This window comes from Trematomus bernacchii, unplaced genomic scaffold (assembly GCF_902827165.1).
Source record: "Trematomus bernacchii unplaced genomic scaffold, fTreBer1.1, whole genome shotgun sequence".
Taxonomy (NCBI): domain Eukaryota; kingdom Metazoa; phylum Chordata; class Actinopteri; order Perciformes; family Nototheniidae; genus Trematomus; species Trematomus bernacchii.
Genome location: NW_022987524.1, coordinates 2,782,861 through 2,797,653, shown reverse-complemented (window position 1 = coordinate 2,797,653; position 14,793 = coordinate 2,782,861). Strand labels below are relative to the sequence as shown.

General features: G+C 41.1%; 1 protein-coding gene across 1 annotated transcript; it reads left to right on the top strand.

Moving 5' to 3' along the window:
• The first annotated feature begins 1,050 nt into the window (after positions 1-1,050).
• On the top strand, positions 1,051-3,814 carry LOC117473697. The gene is made up of 3 exons (XM_034119450.1): positions 1,051-1,617; positions 2,648-2,783; positions 2,992-3,814. Exons 1-3 carry the CDS (start codon positions 1,481-1,483, stop codon positions 3,742-3,744), a joined length of 1,026 nt encoding a protein of 341 aa, XP_033975341.1. The 5' UTR covers positions 1,051-1,480; the 3' UTR covers positions 3,745-3,814.
• Positions 3,815-14,793: the final 10,979 nt, after the last annotated feature.

Here is a 14,793-nt window from a genome sequence, read left to right as displayed (position 1 = left end):
AAGACACTTCTGGATTGGCTTCACCTTTCAGGCATAGAGGTTGCCACTTGAACAAAACAGAGATCAATCCAGCGGTCCTCTTTCCGGTGTCACTAGGTGGCAACAGTGTCTAACACACAGTGTCTAGGTGCAGTTCATTTCTAATGTTAGTAAATTGAACTGACTAATGAGTGCTCGTCCTCTTCACTGATGGTTATTTACGAATAAAGACACATCCTCTTAACATTGTCAGTCTACTACACGGTCGGACTGTAATGATCCAGTCAGCAAACTGATCACATATTGATGCTTCATTATATTCTCCCTTCCTTTATCACGAAAACACAACGGTAACATCATCCACCGGATCAAAGCAGTGTCCTTTCTTCAACAAACAAACAAAGGGGAAGAAACAATTATCTTGTCACACAGGCACCTGATTACACACCTGTGAGGAGGTAAATAATCCTCTCAGTGAGGCGGAGTTCATCAGAACACGCTTTAGTTCAGACTGAGGAGCTCTGAATTAGCTGTCACTATTAGCTGTCCAAGCAGATCCAACCCGGTATCACGGCAAGACGTGAACATGTGACGATCTACCATGCTGGGAGACGTGAATATGTCACGGTTTCGTCCCTTCAAACGTGACAGTTACACGGTATTGTTAACATGGCCCAACCAGTGGAGAAATACCCGGAAGTGCCTAGCAAATGGTCTACCGCGCCTATTGGTCGGTTTTTATTGTCAAAATTAGATGTTTTTAATTTATTTTTTAATCGTCACACTCGATTTTGCCGATTTTCTTGTTGCCCTAGCTGGTCGACACCTCTTTTAGCAGAAACAAAGGCTACATTAATGTATTAAATCGATGTTAATCCATGTGTGTGGAGGTGAGGATGTGGAATAGGCTACATGCACTAGGGTCTGAGACGTACTTCCGCCTTAGCCGTAATACTGCTCGGCTGCTTCCGGTTTACTTCCGGTCTGCGTAGCTGAGCGGGAGATCGTCCACAAAGGTTTTACTGTTTAAATCTATGGTTTAAATATGAGTCGGCGGAAGATTTTCAAAACGGAACATTTGCAAAGACAAGTGAATAACTACTCCGAGCACTGCTGTGTCCCACTTTGTACGGCGTCAGCTAAATTCAACGGCGTCCTAAGTTTCCATGGCTTTCCAACCGAACTCGAGCTGCGAAGACAGTGGCTGGTAAAAATACGGCGCGATAACTTTACAATATCCTCTCACTCCAAGGTCTGCAGTCGTCACTTCGCTACGGATCAACTAATAGAGCCAAAAACCCTTGATGGCCGTAGGAGGCTTGTGAAAGGTGCTGTACCAACTCTGTTTGAGTGGAATCACTTTACTGCTCAAACACAGCGGGCTAGTGTTTGGGAGAGAAGGGAGCGGCCCACTGAACCAGTCTCTCGGGAGGAGCAGGAAGAGCACATCGATGTCCGTGACCATGATTACTGCTCAACCCCTGAACCAGCTTCACTGGACATGTCCTCTCAAGCTACAGAAGACAACTCCAAAACAGTGGAGGATCTGCAGAAGCAACTGCAGGAGTTAAGAGTCCAGCGAGAGTTTTGCTTACAGCGGTTTGCTGGCTCCGACGACAACATCCGATTCTATACCAGGTAATGTTTTGTCTCAATTCTATCCAAGTTTTTGAGATGGGTTAGCTTATAAAGAATCCTGTTTACCTGCCGTGTGACCGCTGACTATATGCATGCAGTGTTGGGATATTTTATTTATTTAATCGTTTATTTGGCAGGGACAATGCACAGTAATGAACACTTACAACATTAAAATGTATCAAGCGTAACAGTGCCAGATTTAGCTTTGAGCTAATTTCCATCCGCAGTCCCTCACATTAAACATTTAAGAAAATTACATTTTACAAACATGGTAAAAACAAAATACATGATATGCAAAAAGTGCAAAAGAGCAAGAGCAGCATACACAAGTATTTACCACATGGCAGTACAATATAGCAGCTACGACATATAAAGTGCAAGAGAAGATAAAAGTGCTAGATAAAGTGCAAGAGGAGATACCCCTGTGTTAACGGAGAGGACATTTTGACCAAAAGTGGTCCGTCTGTGGTGGAGTTCAGTCTCCTCTGGTTTCTGACCTAGTGCAGCGTCCAGTGTGTTTTTTGTCAACTTAACTGAAGTATAAGTACAAATACTATGGTTTTAAAATACTCCTGAACTGAACATGTAGAATCATAAATCATGTGTTTTCATATATAAAAAGTAACTAGAAACTATGAAGGTTAACTAAATGTGGTGGAGTAAAACATACTAATACTAACAACATACTGATAATACTTTACTACAAGTGGAAATCTTCAAAACCTTACCAAAGTAAAAGTATGTCAATATCCACTGTGTTTCCCCCAGTTGCACACTTAAGAATGAAGAGTAAAAGTAGTCATTGTGTGTAAAATGTTCCCTGTATGTTTTAGATTATTATTACTGCTGCTTTAATGTAGTTGTTACATTTTACTGCTGTAGATTACTATACCTGCACCAAGTGCCTTCTTAATCAGTTTGAATTGTAATGTATTATAGCAAACAAGAGGAAAACATTAGCCCATGTGTTACAGTTAACACGATTGTATTTACTGTCAATTAATGACTGACATGTGTCTTTTGTGAACAGATTCCCGAGCTATAACCACCTGATGGCCTTCTGGTCTTTGATTGAGCCTTCAATTCATAAAATGGTTCGTGTTACAAGAGCGATATCAGCTGCCAAGAGGAATGAAGAAGTGGTTACACACGCACGTCCATCAACGGTAGGCTACGTTTCTTTTAACACACAATCTAAACACAAACTGAAGGGAAAATGTTTCTCCGACATTTCATTGCTTTTGTGTAGGCTAAAAGGCTAAAGTACTCAATCCTTTTTGAATACATCAGAGAACTAAAACAACTTCATGTTTTTCCCAGTGTGCTACACTCATGACATTAATACAGTAACCTTTTTTTGTTTTTATCTTCCAGAGACAGCTGCTTCAGCCAATTGACGAGTTCTTTCTTTTTCTATGCTTCCTGTCGGTGGGTTTGAAAGAGAGGGACCTTGCAAACCGCTTCAACGTACACCAGTCCACTGTGAGCCGCATCATTGCAACATGGACAAGTTTTCTTACAACTTTATTGGGGTCACAGTGCATCTGGCTTACACCTGCAGAAGTTCAAGCCCACCTCCCAGAGGCATTCAAAGATTTCCCAGACACACAGGTGATCCTGGATTGCACAGAGCTGAGGTGTCAAACACCATCCTCACTCCTCCTCCAAAGTGAAATGTATTCCACATACAAATCTCACTGCACCATGAAAGCCCTGGTTGGCATAGCCCCACATGGCGCAGTGACATTTGTTTCCAGTCTGTATGGTGGTTCTGTCAGCGACAAGGAGATTTTCAAACAATCTGGAATAGCTGCGTTGTTGACTGAAAACATGGCAGTGATGGTAGATAAGGGCTTCCTGATCAGCGATTGCTGCAAATGCAAGGTGTACTGCCCACCTTTTCTGTCACAGCAGAAGCAAATGCCAGCCTATCAGGTGAGGGAGACACAGGCCATTGCCAGACTGAGGGTTCATGTGGAGCGTGTCATTAGGAGGATAAAAGAGAACAAGCTTTTTGATGATGTCATCCTCCTGTCCCATGCCTACAACATCAACCAACTGTTTGCAGTAGCATGTATGCTGTCAAACTATCAGAACAAAGCACTGGTCAAGAAATGGGTGAAATAAGACAAGATGATGACACCTGTGCAGGTAGCTGTGATTAAGCTGGGTGAGCACACCGTAATCCCGTGTTGCCTAACACACACTAGTGTTTTGTTTGAATAAATGGTAAATTGCAAATTACAATGTGTTGATGATTTCTTACAAATGCAATGATTTACTATTAATTACAAAAAATCACTTCACTTTATTGTCTTTTTAAATACAATTGTATATTTATTTACATATGAAATGTGACAAACAATATATATCAAAAACATGTGGGCAAGTGGGGTGTTGGTGGTGTGTCAGTGTGAAGTGTGGTGTACCGAGACGTCAAAGCAGGCATCTGATAAGACAGAACACTGCCCTCCTGCACCATCCCGAAGGCACTTTCCACAAGGGTCTCATGTTCATTGTGGTCACAAGCGGTCTGTCTTCAATGCTGAATGCTGAGTATGCCTCCGTAACTCTGAACAGGCAGGGATCTGGTAATGGCCCCACCATGCCTCTGTAGAATCCACTCCTACAAAGAATGGCAAAGACAATATAGCACATTAATGTGACAATAAAGGTAAGGAATACAGCACCAGAATAGCATTATGAATTTAAAAAAACACAGGAAACACAATTTTTCAGCTAAAATTACCTTACTCCAGTCTGCACCATCCTATTTGGTACAGGCTTGGTGAAGACCATGGAGTTGATGGGCCCTGGCTTCACACCCTTAAGGAAAAGACAAATACTGTTAGTTGAGTCACTTTAAAACAAAAACTCTGTGAAAGAAGTATTTGAACCTTATTGAAATTACCATTGTTCGCGGCTTGTGCCATTGCTGTTCCGATTCAGTACAGCTATGCACAGGCGGCACAACTGGCATGTTCAGTTCAGTGTAGTGTGCCGTTTGGAACAGCAATGCTACTGTGTGATTGCACAAAACAGTTCCTGCAACACAGGAGCACCACTGGTGATGAATCACGAAGCGTTATCTAAAAAAGAGAGAAGAAATACTAGTGATTAGTAACCTCACTTGTGGTAAATGAGCCAGGAGGTTATGAGTAGAATTATTGGTTATTTTTACTGACCCATTATCCTAGAAGAAGCATGTATTCCTGAATGCTTAGTGTTACCCTCTAACCCTACAATACCACAATGAACCTTCTTTGGAAACTAAGATGCCTTGAAAATTGTATTAAAGCAGTTTTGACTATATATTTGAACCCCCAAACTTACACATCCATAATCAATGTAATAATATCTGACCAATCAGCTGTGATAAAGCAGGGAGAAGTAGGACACTGTTGAGATTCCCTTAAGGTAAACTAATGCTTAACTGAACTGAAACTCAATAAACAGGGGGGAACACAGTGTCAATGCTGCCTGCCTACACTCAAACTGTGTGCTGTCTCGCTCTTCCTCATTGACCTGTAGCACAAGGCTCTCACGCTGACCTGCCCTGTCAGCCTGTCTTTATTGGACACTGAATGAAGAAAAACAGAGCAACAGCGTTAGATCTATACTCACGTCAAAACATCTATGGCAACATTGCTTTACAAAAGCTGATACCATTATGCAGTGTGGCTAACAACAAGACAACCTTTAGTTGGCTAGGCTATAAGGCTATTAAACGATAGTATTTTTGAGTAAAATGGCTAATGTTTTAAAGAATTAACACCAGAAACAGTACATAGCGTTACCCAGAGCCCTATAGTAGTCTACTATAGTAGTAGTAGTAGTAGTATAATAGTAGTTCTACTATAGGGCTCTGGCGTTACCTAGCTTTTGACAGCTGACGTTAGCGTAACCTGTAGCATAAGCTAGCTGGTTAGTACCTGTTACCTTCTTACCTTCATAGTTGTGTATATATGACGCAGCATATAATTTGAAGCCTTTATCGAGTTTGCTGGCTGGGGCTTTAGTCGTCCTGCAAATGCGATGAACATCGCTAATTTTCAATTTCAGGAGCTCTTGTAGACACCGGGTGTAGAACGTCGCCGTTGTTGTTGTTGTACCGGAAACAGTTGGGCAGTACTACGCACAATGCGGAAGTGACTGTGCATGTAGCCTATTAACGGACGTGACGATGTGCGATTGCGTTGCCAGGCAACGCAATTTACAAACTCTTCAACTACAACCCTAATTATATTTTAAAACATTTTAGACGGCCTCACGAAATACTTTAATGTAAATTAAAATGTAAATGTGAAGGAATGTGTGTAATGTGGTGATTGACATTATTCACCCACGGATCTATGGGTTGGGGGTATTGTTCCGCACGGACATTTTAGTTAACCGGACTCCTGTTGATGTAAAATCCGAAAACATTTAAAAAAAATAAAATAATACTTTATTCCGAGTTTGCTTGCTTTTCTCTTTGGAGGTCATCACATAACGGCATTGTAATACACGGTTCGGCTGCATTAAATATTACATATCTGCCGTAGTTCTGTATTTATAGAGCCCTGATGAGAAGACTTCTGGACAAACAGGAAGCACTGCCGCCAAAACTGAAAACGTGACGTGGATCATAAATATATCAGCAATTAAACAACATCTTACATTTATTTTCACACAATACGTCTCCTTGCAGTATCAATACTAATTCGGCTGACTTTTATATTTGATCCAATTGGTAGATAGCCTGTATTTACACCATAACGGTGCACAGCTGATAGAAAGGCACATCTAGTGGTTAAAGCACGTTATTTAATTTTATTATTTTATTATTTTTCACAAAAATGAAACCATCAATAGCAGAAACAGAATTAACTGTCATTAGTAAACCACCCAAAAAAAAAGATCATAAATGGTTTTGTTTTATATATATTTTAAGGATAATAATAGCAATGTAACACTGTCTATGACACTTACTGTATAACACTGATTTGAAAAACATACAGAAAAAACTAATTCACTGCCCTTAATAAAGTATTTAAATATACATTTCAGGTGTGCTGTTTTGTTTAGATCATTGACATCTGGAGCTCTTTTAATGTCCTTTTTGATTATTGTTACACCAGGTCTTGTCAAAACCTTTATTCCATATTCAATATCCATTACTAAACAAAACAGCAATTCTACTCCACTACAATTCAGAGGTTAACCTGGTATTTTTACTCCACTACATTTATTTTAGTTACTTTGCAGATTCTGATTAATGATGTGAAATATAAACAACCCTTAAATCAGGCTTTAGTTACACCTGAGTAAAATTCAGGGAAAGGTGATTGTCAAGTGCCAACAATCAGGAGAGATATTTGATAGTTGCTGCTTGAGAAGACTAAACATTTATCTGCAGATCCCTATAAAGTATATTCATTACTCGTTATTCTCTACTAATAGTTAATGAAAGACTGTATATAATGGCTATTTTGCACATCCCTTTCAAGATTTCAAGATTTTCTAAGGATCATTGACATATCATATACACAACTAATTCAATAACGTGCTTTAACCACTAGGCGGTGCACACAAGGTACACACAGCCATAATAACTTTGTATTATTAGTGTAGGACACTTGTGTATGTATAACATCTGAAGATGTGTAGTTTTATTCATGTTTTCACATAATTGTACAGGATATTGCTATATTATTTCACATGTTTTACTTATAATATCTGATTTGTAAAACATCAGACAGAAAGGTATATCCGTCATTTAACAGTAAGCTATTGAAATTGTGAATCCATAGATGTGTCTCCCATCACCCAAATCCCCTGACTATTCTCTCAACTCAGTATTTACATTCTTATATTCAAAGAAAATCACAAATATCTTTAAAAACGACAAGTCCTTTTATATCAGCTGTGCACCGTTATGGTGTATAACGTATTTTTTTTCGGATTTCACATCAACAGTAAGTCCGTTTAACTAAAATGTCCGTGCGGAACAATACCCCCCACCCATAGATCCGTGGGTGAATAATGTCAATCACCATATTACACACACCCCTTCACATTTACATTTTAATTTACATTAAAGTATTTCGTGAGACCTTCTAAAATGTTTTTAAATATAATTAGGGTTGTAGTTGAAGAGTTTGTAAATTGCGTTGCCTGGCAACGCAATCGCACAACGTCACGTCCGTTAATTCCACATCCTCACCTCCACACACATGGATTAACATCGATTTAATACATTAATGTAGCCTTTGTTTCTGCTAAAAGAGGTGTCGACCAGCTAGGGCAACAAGAAAATCGGCGAAATCAAGTGTGACGATTAAAAAATAAATTAAAAACATCTCATTTTGACAATAAAAACCGACCAATAGGCGCGGTAGACCATTTGCTAGGCACTTCCGGGTATTTCTCCACTGGTTGGGCCATGTCAGCGCCATATAGATAGATTCTATTATACGGCTCTGGGCCATGTTAACAATACCGTGTAACTGTCATGTTTGAAGGGACGAAACCGTGACATATTCACGTCTCCCAGCATGGTAGATCGTCACATGTTCACGTCTTGCCGTGATACCGGGTTGAGCAGATCACACACACACACCCCCCGCTGCCAAGGTCACAGTCTGTACTCCAGATGATACAAATACGCTAATGGATTCATAAGCAGCTTACTGCATGAGATATCCCTGTTTGTGCAATCCTTTTCTGTTTATATCAACTGTATGTTAGTCATTAAGAGGGCACCACACATCATTCCACTGGATTTACAGCTGGCATCAATGTTGTGTTCAGCAGCATGTTACATTGTATGTTACATAGTATGCTGCATGGAAAGCCCACAAGGTCAACACTACCAATGGAGTCAATCCTCTGGGGAGCATGAGTTACCGTCAGAGCCCTGTTCTCTCAGCAGGACCAGGCATCAGGGAGGACACACAGGGATCATCAAGGTTCAGTGTGAAACTTTGTTTGGCCTGTGTGCACCATCACAGGAAGAAAACAATGTGTACCTCAAAAAAGGACCTTCACCCCCCCGCAGCTGCCTGTATGTGTGAACCATTATTTGGAGCCATCCACACCAACATGTTGGATGGATGAACTGGCACATGGGCGGCCATCGTCATCCTCAGGCTGCATCACAGTGGAGCAGAGTGAGGACTGCGTCCTGATGTCTCCCCTCACCCTTTTATCTGCCTCCATCCTCCCTCTGGGTCCAGGCATTCAAACAGATGGGGCAGATATGCTGGGAAGCAGACACACTCTGGATTCATGGACTCATTGATTCAGTTGTCACCAGAGAACACCTCTGCTTCCCTCTTTTTATTTTATTTATTTGTTCTGTTTTTTACTTTGATGATTCAATTATTTCTCACTGTTTTCAATGAAAATCATTTTTTTACATTGTTATGGTAGAACACTATCTATAGGCTTCTCTACATTCTCTACATTCATGTCTAGAAACAGGCCTGATCAGTAGGGTGGAGGAACTTTCAAGAAGTACTGAGTTTTGGGAGAGTGGATAGAAAGCCACACTACAATATTACATATATCTAAGAAATATAAAAATTGACATTTTGACCTGATGATTGTGAGAAATGAAGTCATAGCATCACTAATAGTAATATAATTCATCCTGATGGATCCCTGCTTGTGGCGCATCAGGAAAAGTCAGGGACTCATTTGGCAAATGTGGCAATATATGAGTACCAAATGTCATGACATTAACCTTGCAAGGGAAACAAAAAAGCGAAATGTTATTTACTTGTAGGCCTATGCATATAAAATATGAAGCATATGGTTCTCTGACCAATCTGCTAGTCATTGTGCAACCACCCAACTGAATGGTGAAGGAAGGTATCTCCATTGGGTTCATGTGTGTAAATCTGCCTTTGATACTAGCCCAATTCCATTGACCTTACAGGCAGGTCACTGCACCACATACCTGCATGGATTTAACCCTCCTGTTGTCTTCGGGTCAAATCTGACCGATTTACTACTTTCATCAATCATAACTTTTTTGTTTTACATTCAATTGCATTAAGGCTTTATGATATCCTTCACAGTAGACATTTGAACATATACAATTGCTGATCACCACTTTCTTTGAATTTTGGATGACCCATGGTGTTGCCGGTCAAAAATGACCGCCATAAAGAAAAGGAATTAGTAACCATCCAGATCTCACACAACACACACACACACACACACACACACACACACACACACACACACACACACACACACACACACACACACACACACACACACACACACTAGATGTGTTCCCCCCTTATGTGCCCAATCCCCCCATGTGAATCACACCTGGCACACACAAACACACACAGAACAATTTGACACATGTCCCGCTCTTATGTGCCCATCCCCCCACATGGATCACATCTGGCACACGCAATACATGTTCAGTGTCTATTCTTTGTATATTTACTGCAGTTTTTCATGTATACCAGTAGTCTGATACAATATTTACAGTTTCAAAGGGTGTTAAATGAAATGTGGTGATGATTAATGGTTTTTGTGGCCCCAAGCCTGTTTTTCAGGTCTCAGGCTCGAAATTGACATTCCCAGAACAAATGACCATAACTACACTTCTAAAAGGGGAAGATTAATAATCTTTTTTCTCAAAGTAATGATAAACCTGTGAGTTGGATGTAGAGAAGTCAGAATCAATATAGATGTTTTTTTATTTTAAAGAAAATTCAGATTGAACATAGTAAAAAACTGTAAATTATAGTGTCCGTCCAAATATTCTTTTTTACTTATAGTGAAAACTACCCTTGGATGATGGGTTAGTAGACTAAAAGCTTTAGGAATCCAAAGTACAACATATAATAAGTACCCTGTATCAAGATTGATGCAAAACAAGTGACATTTGACCTTTTTAGAGAGATTTAGCAAAGAAAACCCACTTCTGGGGTCATTTGGGTGGATTTGACCTATCTCTGGCCCCCCTTGGTCGATTTTGATGATTGACATCTCTTGCTAACCGTCAGAGCCAATGGAATCGAGGGAAAGTTCCACACACACACGTTACCAAATAAGGAGTGATAGTGACGCGTAGAAAAACCGGAAGCTGCGCTAACCTCTGGTGGCTACCATTAGCAGCTAATTTTTCTTCTCCGATGTTTGCATAAAAATGGAATTATGGATTATCAATAATTTTTTCAAAGTGACAGACACATTGGTATAACCTATGGATTAACCTTCAGCCGCGTTTTCTCTCGTTTTAATGCCATTGAACACGACTTTTGATCAGAATAACAGCTAAAGTGAGCATATCTCCGTGTTTTGCTACCTAAAGCTACGTTGTGTGTTGTCTGTATTTGCTTCCCCTGTCACGAGTTCTGATCGCTCAGTGATGATCCTTATATTTCTATAATCTGTGGAATCTCAGGATGTTATCTAAACTTATTTGTGCAGATCCAATAAGTATATTGATCGGTATAGCTAGAGTTCTGTGCTAACAGCCTTAAGATTGTTTTGCCCGTGGCTAATTCAGAGGCTCAGCATTGGCTTTGAGGTTTTTAAAAAAAAAAAAAAAAAAGATCAGTTAGCTGAGTTTCTTCCCGTTACATAGATATGAAACATTCATAGTTTATTAAATCTTAAAGGTGGGGTAGGTAAGTTTGAGAAACCGGCTCGAGATACACTTTTTGTTATATTCCATGGAATGCTCTTAACATCCCGATAGCAATGAATATCTTAAGTGCTTTGACAAAAAATCCCTAAAATCTGTGGAAGCCGTAATACTGTAAAAAGTACGACCAATCATTTTAGCCGGCCTGGCTAAAATAACTGGATGGCCTACTTGCCTGTCAGCCTTCCATCTGTGCACAAACTTATCTCGTGCCCTCATTGGTCATGTGCGCGTTTGTGTGTGTTGGAGGAGGGGCTCTATAAGGAAGTGGCAGATTTTCTCCGGTTGTGTATTTTCAAATTCTAGCGATCTCGAGCCGGTTTCTCAAACTTACCTACCCCACCTTTAATATCTAATAATAAAATTATAAAATGCAATAACGTGCTTTAACCAGTAGGTGTCCCTTTCTATCAGCTGTGTACCGTTATGGCGTAAATACAGCCTATCTACCAATTGGATCAAATATAAAAGTCAGCCGAATTAGTGTTGATACTGCAAGGAGACGTATTGTGTGAAAAGAAATGTAAGATGTTGTTTAATTGCTTATATATTTAAGATCCACGTCAAGTTTTCAGTTTTGGCAGCAGTTCCTGTTTGTCTAGAAGTCTTGTCATCAGGGCTCTATAAATAGAGTTAACTACGGCAGATATGTCATATTTAATGCAGCCGAAACGTGTATTACAATGCCGTTATGTGATGACTTTCAAACAGAAAAGCAAGCACACTCGGAATAATGTATTATTTAATTGTTTTATACAGTCTATGGTTGCTACAGAGGATTGTGGGTAATGTAATGTCTTCGGCCATCCAAAACTCATAGAAAACAACTTGTTTCTCAGAATTGAAGGGGAAAACGTGACAAAAGCATTGTACACACACTAAAACCTATCAATGTCGTTTAATTAACAAGGATAATCTGGTGTTTTTGAGTTGATGAGTAGTGCAGATATCACTGTCAAATCAATCGACAGTAAGGGGAATACTTACTTCCGGGTGTACAATTCTCCGTTATCCAATGGGAATGGACGCTCACATTGCCTTTAACAGCCTCCGACACAAACGAATGCCGTGCTTCCATGAGCGTCAAATCCCGTCGCCGATGGGAATACATTGCAATCAGTTGAAAGCTATTTGCGTCCCTTTATGAAGCTGAAGGAGCCTAGGAGCGTCCCAACTGCACGCCTCGGGACCCTGACCAAGCGTCGCTCCTGGACGTTTATGGAGTGAGAGTGTGTTCACTAAAGAAGAATCACATTTAGGTGAGGGAGGGGCCTAGCCAGTCTCCAGACCTTAATCCCATAGAAAATCTGTGGAGGGAGCTGAAGCTTCCAGATGCCAAGCATCAGCCTCAAAACCTGAAGGATTTGGAGAGGATCTTCAGAGAGGAGTGGGCCAACATCCTTCCTGAGATGTGCACAGACCTGGAGACCAACTACAAGAAGCATCTGACCTCTGTGCTGTCCAACAAGGGTTTCTCCACCAAGTACTATATATATATAATATAATAATGATTTCCTCCACTCTATATGATATGTTTTGATTATAAATATTGATGCATGAAAGTGTTCTCAAAGCTGGTAAAGGAGCAGCTAGTTTGAATGACTTTGTATACTGCAGGGTCGCTTGTGAATTTACTCCAGGTGGAACTAAAGTCTGATTTAAAGGCCATTTCTACTGATCATAATTCCATTGTTGAGGTCTACTAGAATAGATTTATATTGTGCAATTTTCCAAAATCGCATTGGTTTCTCATACAGCATCTCTGTATAGTATGTGCATTCACACTCTGTCCTAAACGGCTTGTTGGAGCTCCTGTCCCCCCCTCCCTATGAGCCCAGTGGCCATCTGCGAGACAGCGAGACACAGCGAAACCCAGCCCGAAACCAGCCCGAACACACACACACACCCGCAGCCTGGCTGGGAGTTTGTGTGTGTGCTCACACACCGACTCACAGCCTCGCCGCATCCCGCCGTCTCAGGGAGGAGAAATCGGCGGAGCTGCAGCTGAGAAAAGATTAAGAGTGTGTGTGTGTGAGGAAGTTTACTTAACGTAACGGCTCCGCGGACGTAACGGCTACACGGATTGGTCCATTTGGACCAATGGGTCCATTTGGGTATGGGCACGTCACTGTACCCAAGAAGTAAACAATGGAAAAAGAGAAATCTCCAACGAGGCGTTCTGGGGCAGCATAGACAGGTCTTTTCTGTGTTAGAGTTTTACTCCCTACAGGGTGTACTTTGAGGGTTTGTGACTCTGCAGACCGTTTACATAAAAACCTTCATAACACACAAGGGGACGGGTAATAACCGGAAAAGCATGACATGGGACCTTTAAGACTTGATTATATTTCACATCATTCATCCAGATCTGTAAAGTAACTACAGATAAATACATGTAGGGGAGTAAAAGTACACCATTTACCTCTGAATTGTAGTGGAGTATAAAGGCGCGTTTCCACTACAGCGCGGAGCACGGTTTAAGAGGGCTGTGACGTCAGCGGCCCGTCTTTGGTTGCGTTTCCACTTGGCCTAGTACCGGCCGGCGGGTCCTAATTCACAGTTTTTCTGGCCTCATAAAATCGTGGGTCTGGGGCCAGAGACAACCAGGCTGAGTCGGGCTGAGTATGCTAAACTAGAGAGAGAATCGCTGGCAAGGGGGCTACAACTACAACAAGATGGACATATTTGACCGTGATTTAATTGTAATACACGTTTCAAAATGATGCCGAAGTAACAACATACTGATACCGGTTTGTAAAAACCATGAATTAATGCTTTGACAAGTCTGCAGACAGACGGCAGGCGAAAAACCTTTTAAAATGCGTGTTTTCTAAATGGAGATTGGCTAAGCTAAGTATGCTCCGACCGTCCACACTCACAACAACGGCCTATACAGACATTAATAAAGCAGCGACTGTATTCGCCATGACACAGGCAGTCTGTGGTTTGTACTTGTTTAACTTTTGTCTAGTTTCTGAACATATATGAGGGGCTGTGAGCTCTGAGTGCTAACAGCTAACGGCTGTGTTGTTTTTCTGGGGTTCTCATTGAAAATGACGTCACGGCTCCGCCTACACTGCGTTACTATAGATACTACCCCAGTTCCTAAACTGTAATGGAAATGCGCCATAAAGTGAGCCAGTCCTAACGAGGCCTAGCCATACCGAGCGAGGCCGAGCAAGGCCGTGTAGTGGAAACGCGCCATAAGTAAGGATAACATGGAAATACTCAAGTAAAGTACAAGTATCTCAAGATTACACTTAAATACAGTTTGTGACCTCTGCAGCTTAGATTTGTCTGGCTTCACACGGCTACTTCTCACACCACTACAAGTCACGCTGAACTGAGGACATTTTCATCTACCTGTGCTATGGAGACGTTGATGTTATAGAGGACATTAAATAGTATGAGGAAAAGCAGGTCAGAGCCCCTGTGAAGAGACCACCTGCTTCCCCACTCAGGTAGGAGGAGACAGTGTGTTGCCTCAGCAGAGACGGGAGCTCCTGATTGGAAGTTGCCTA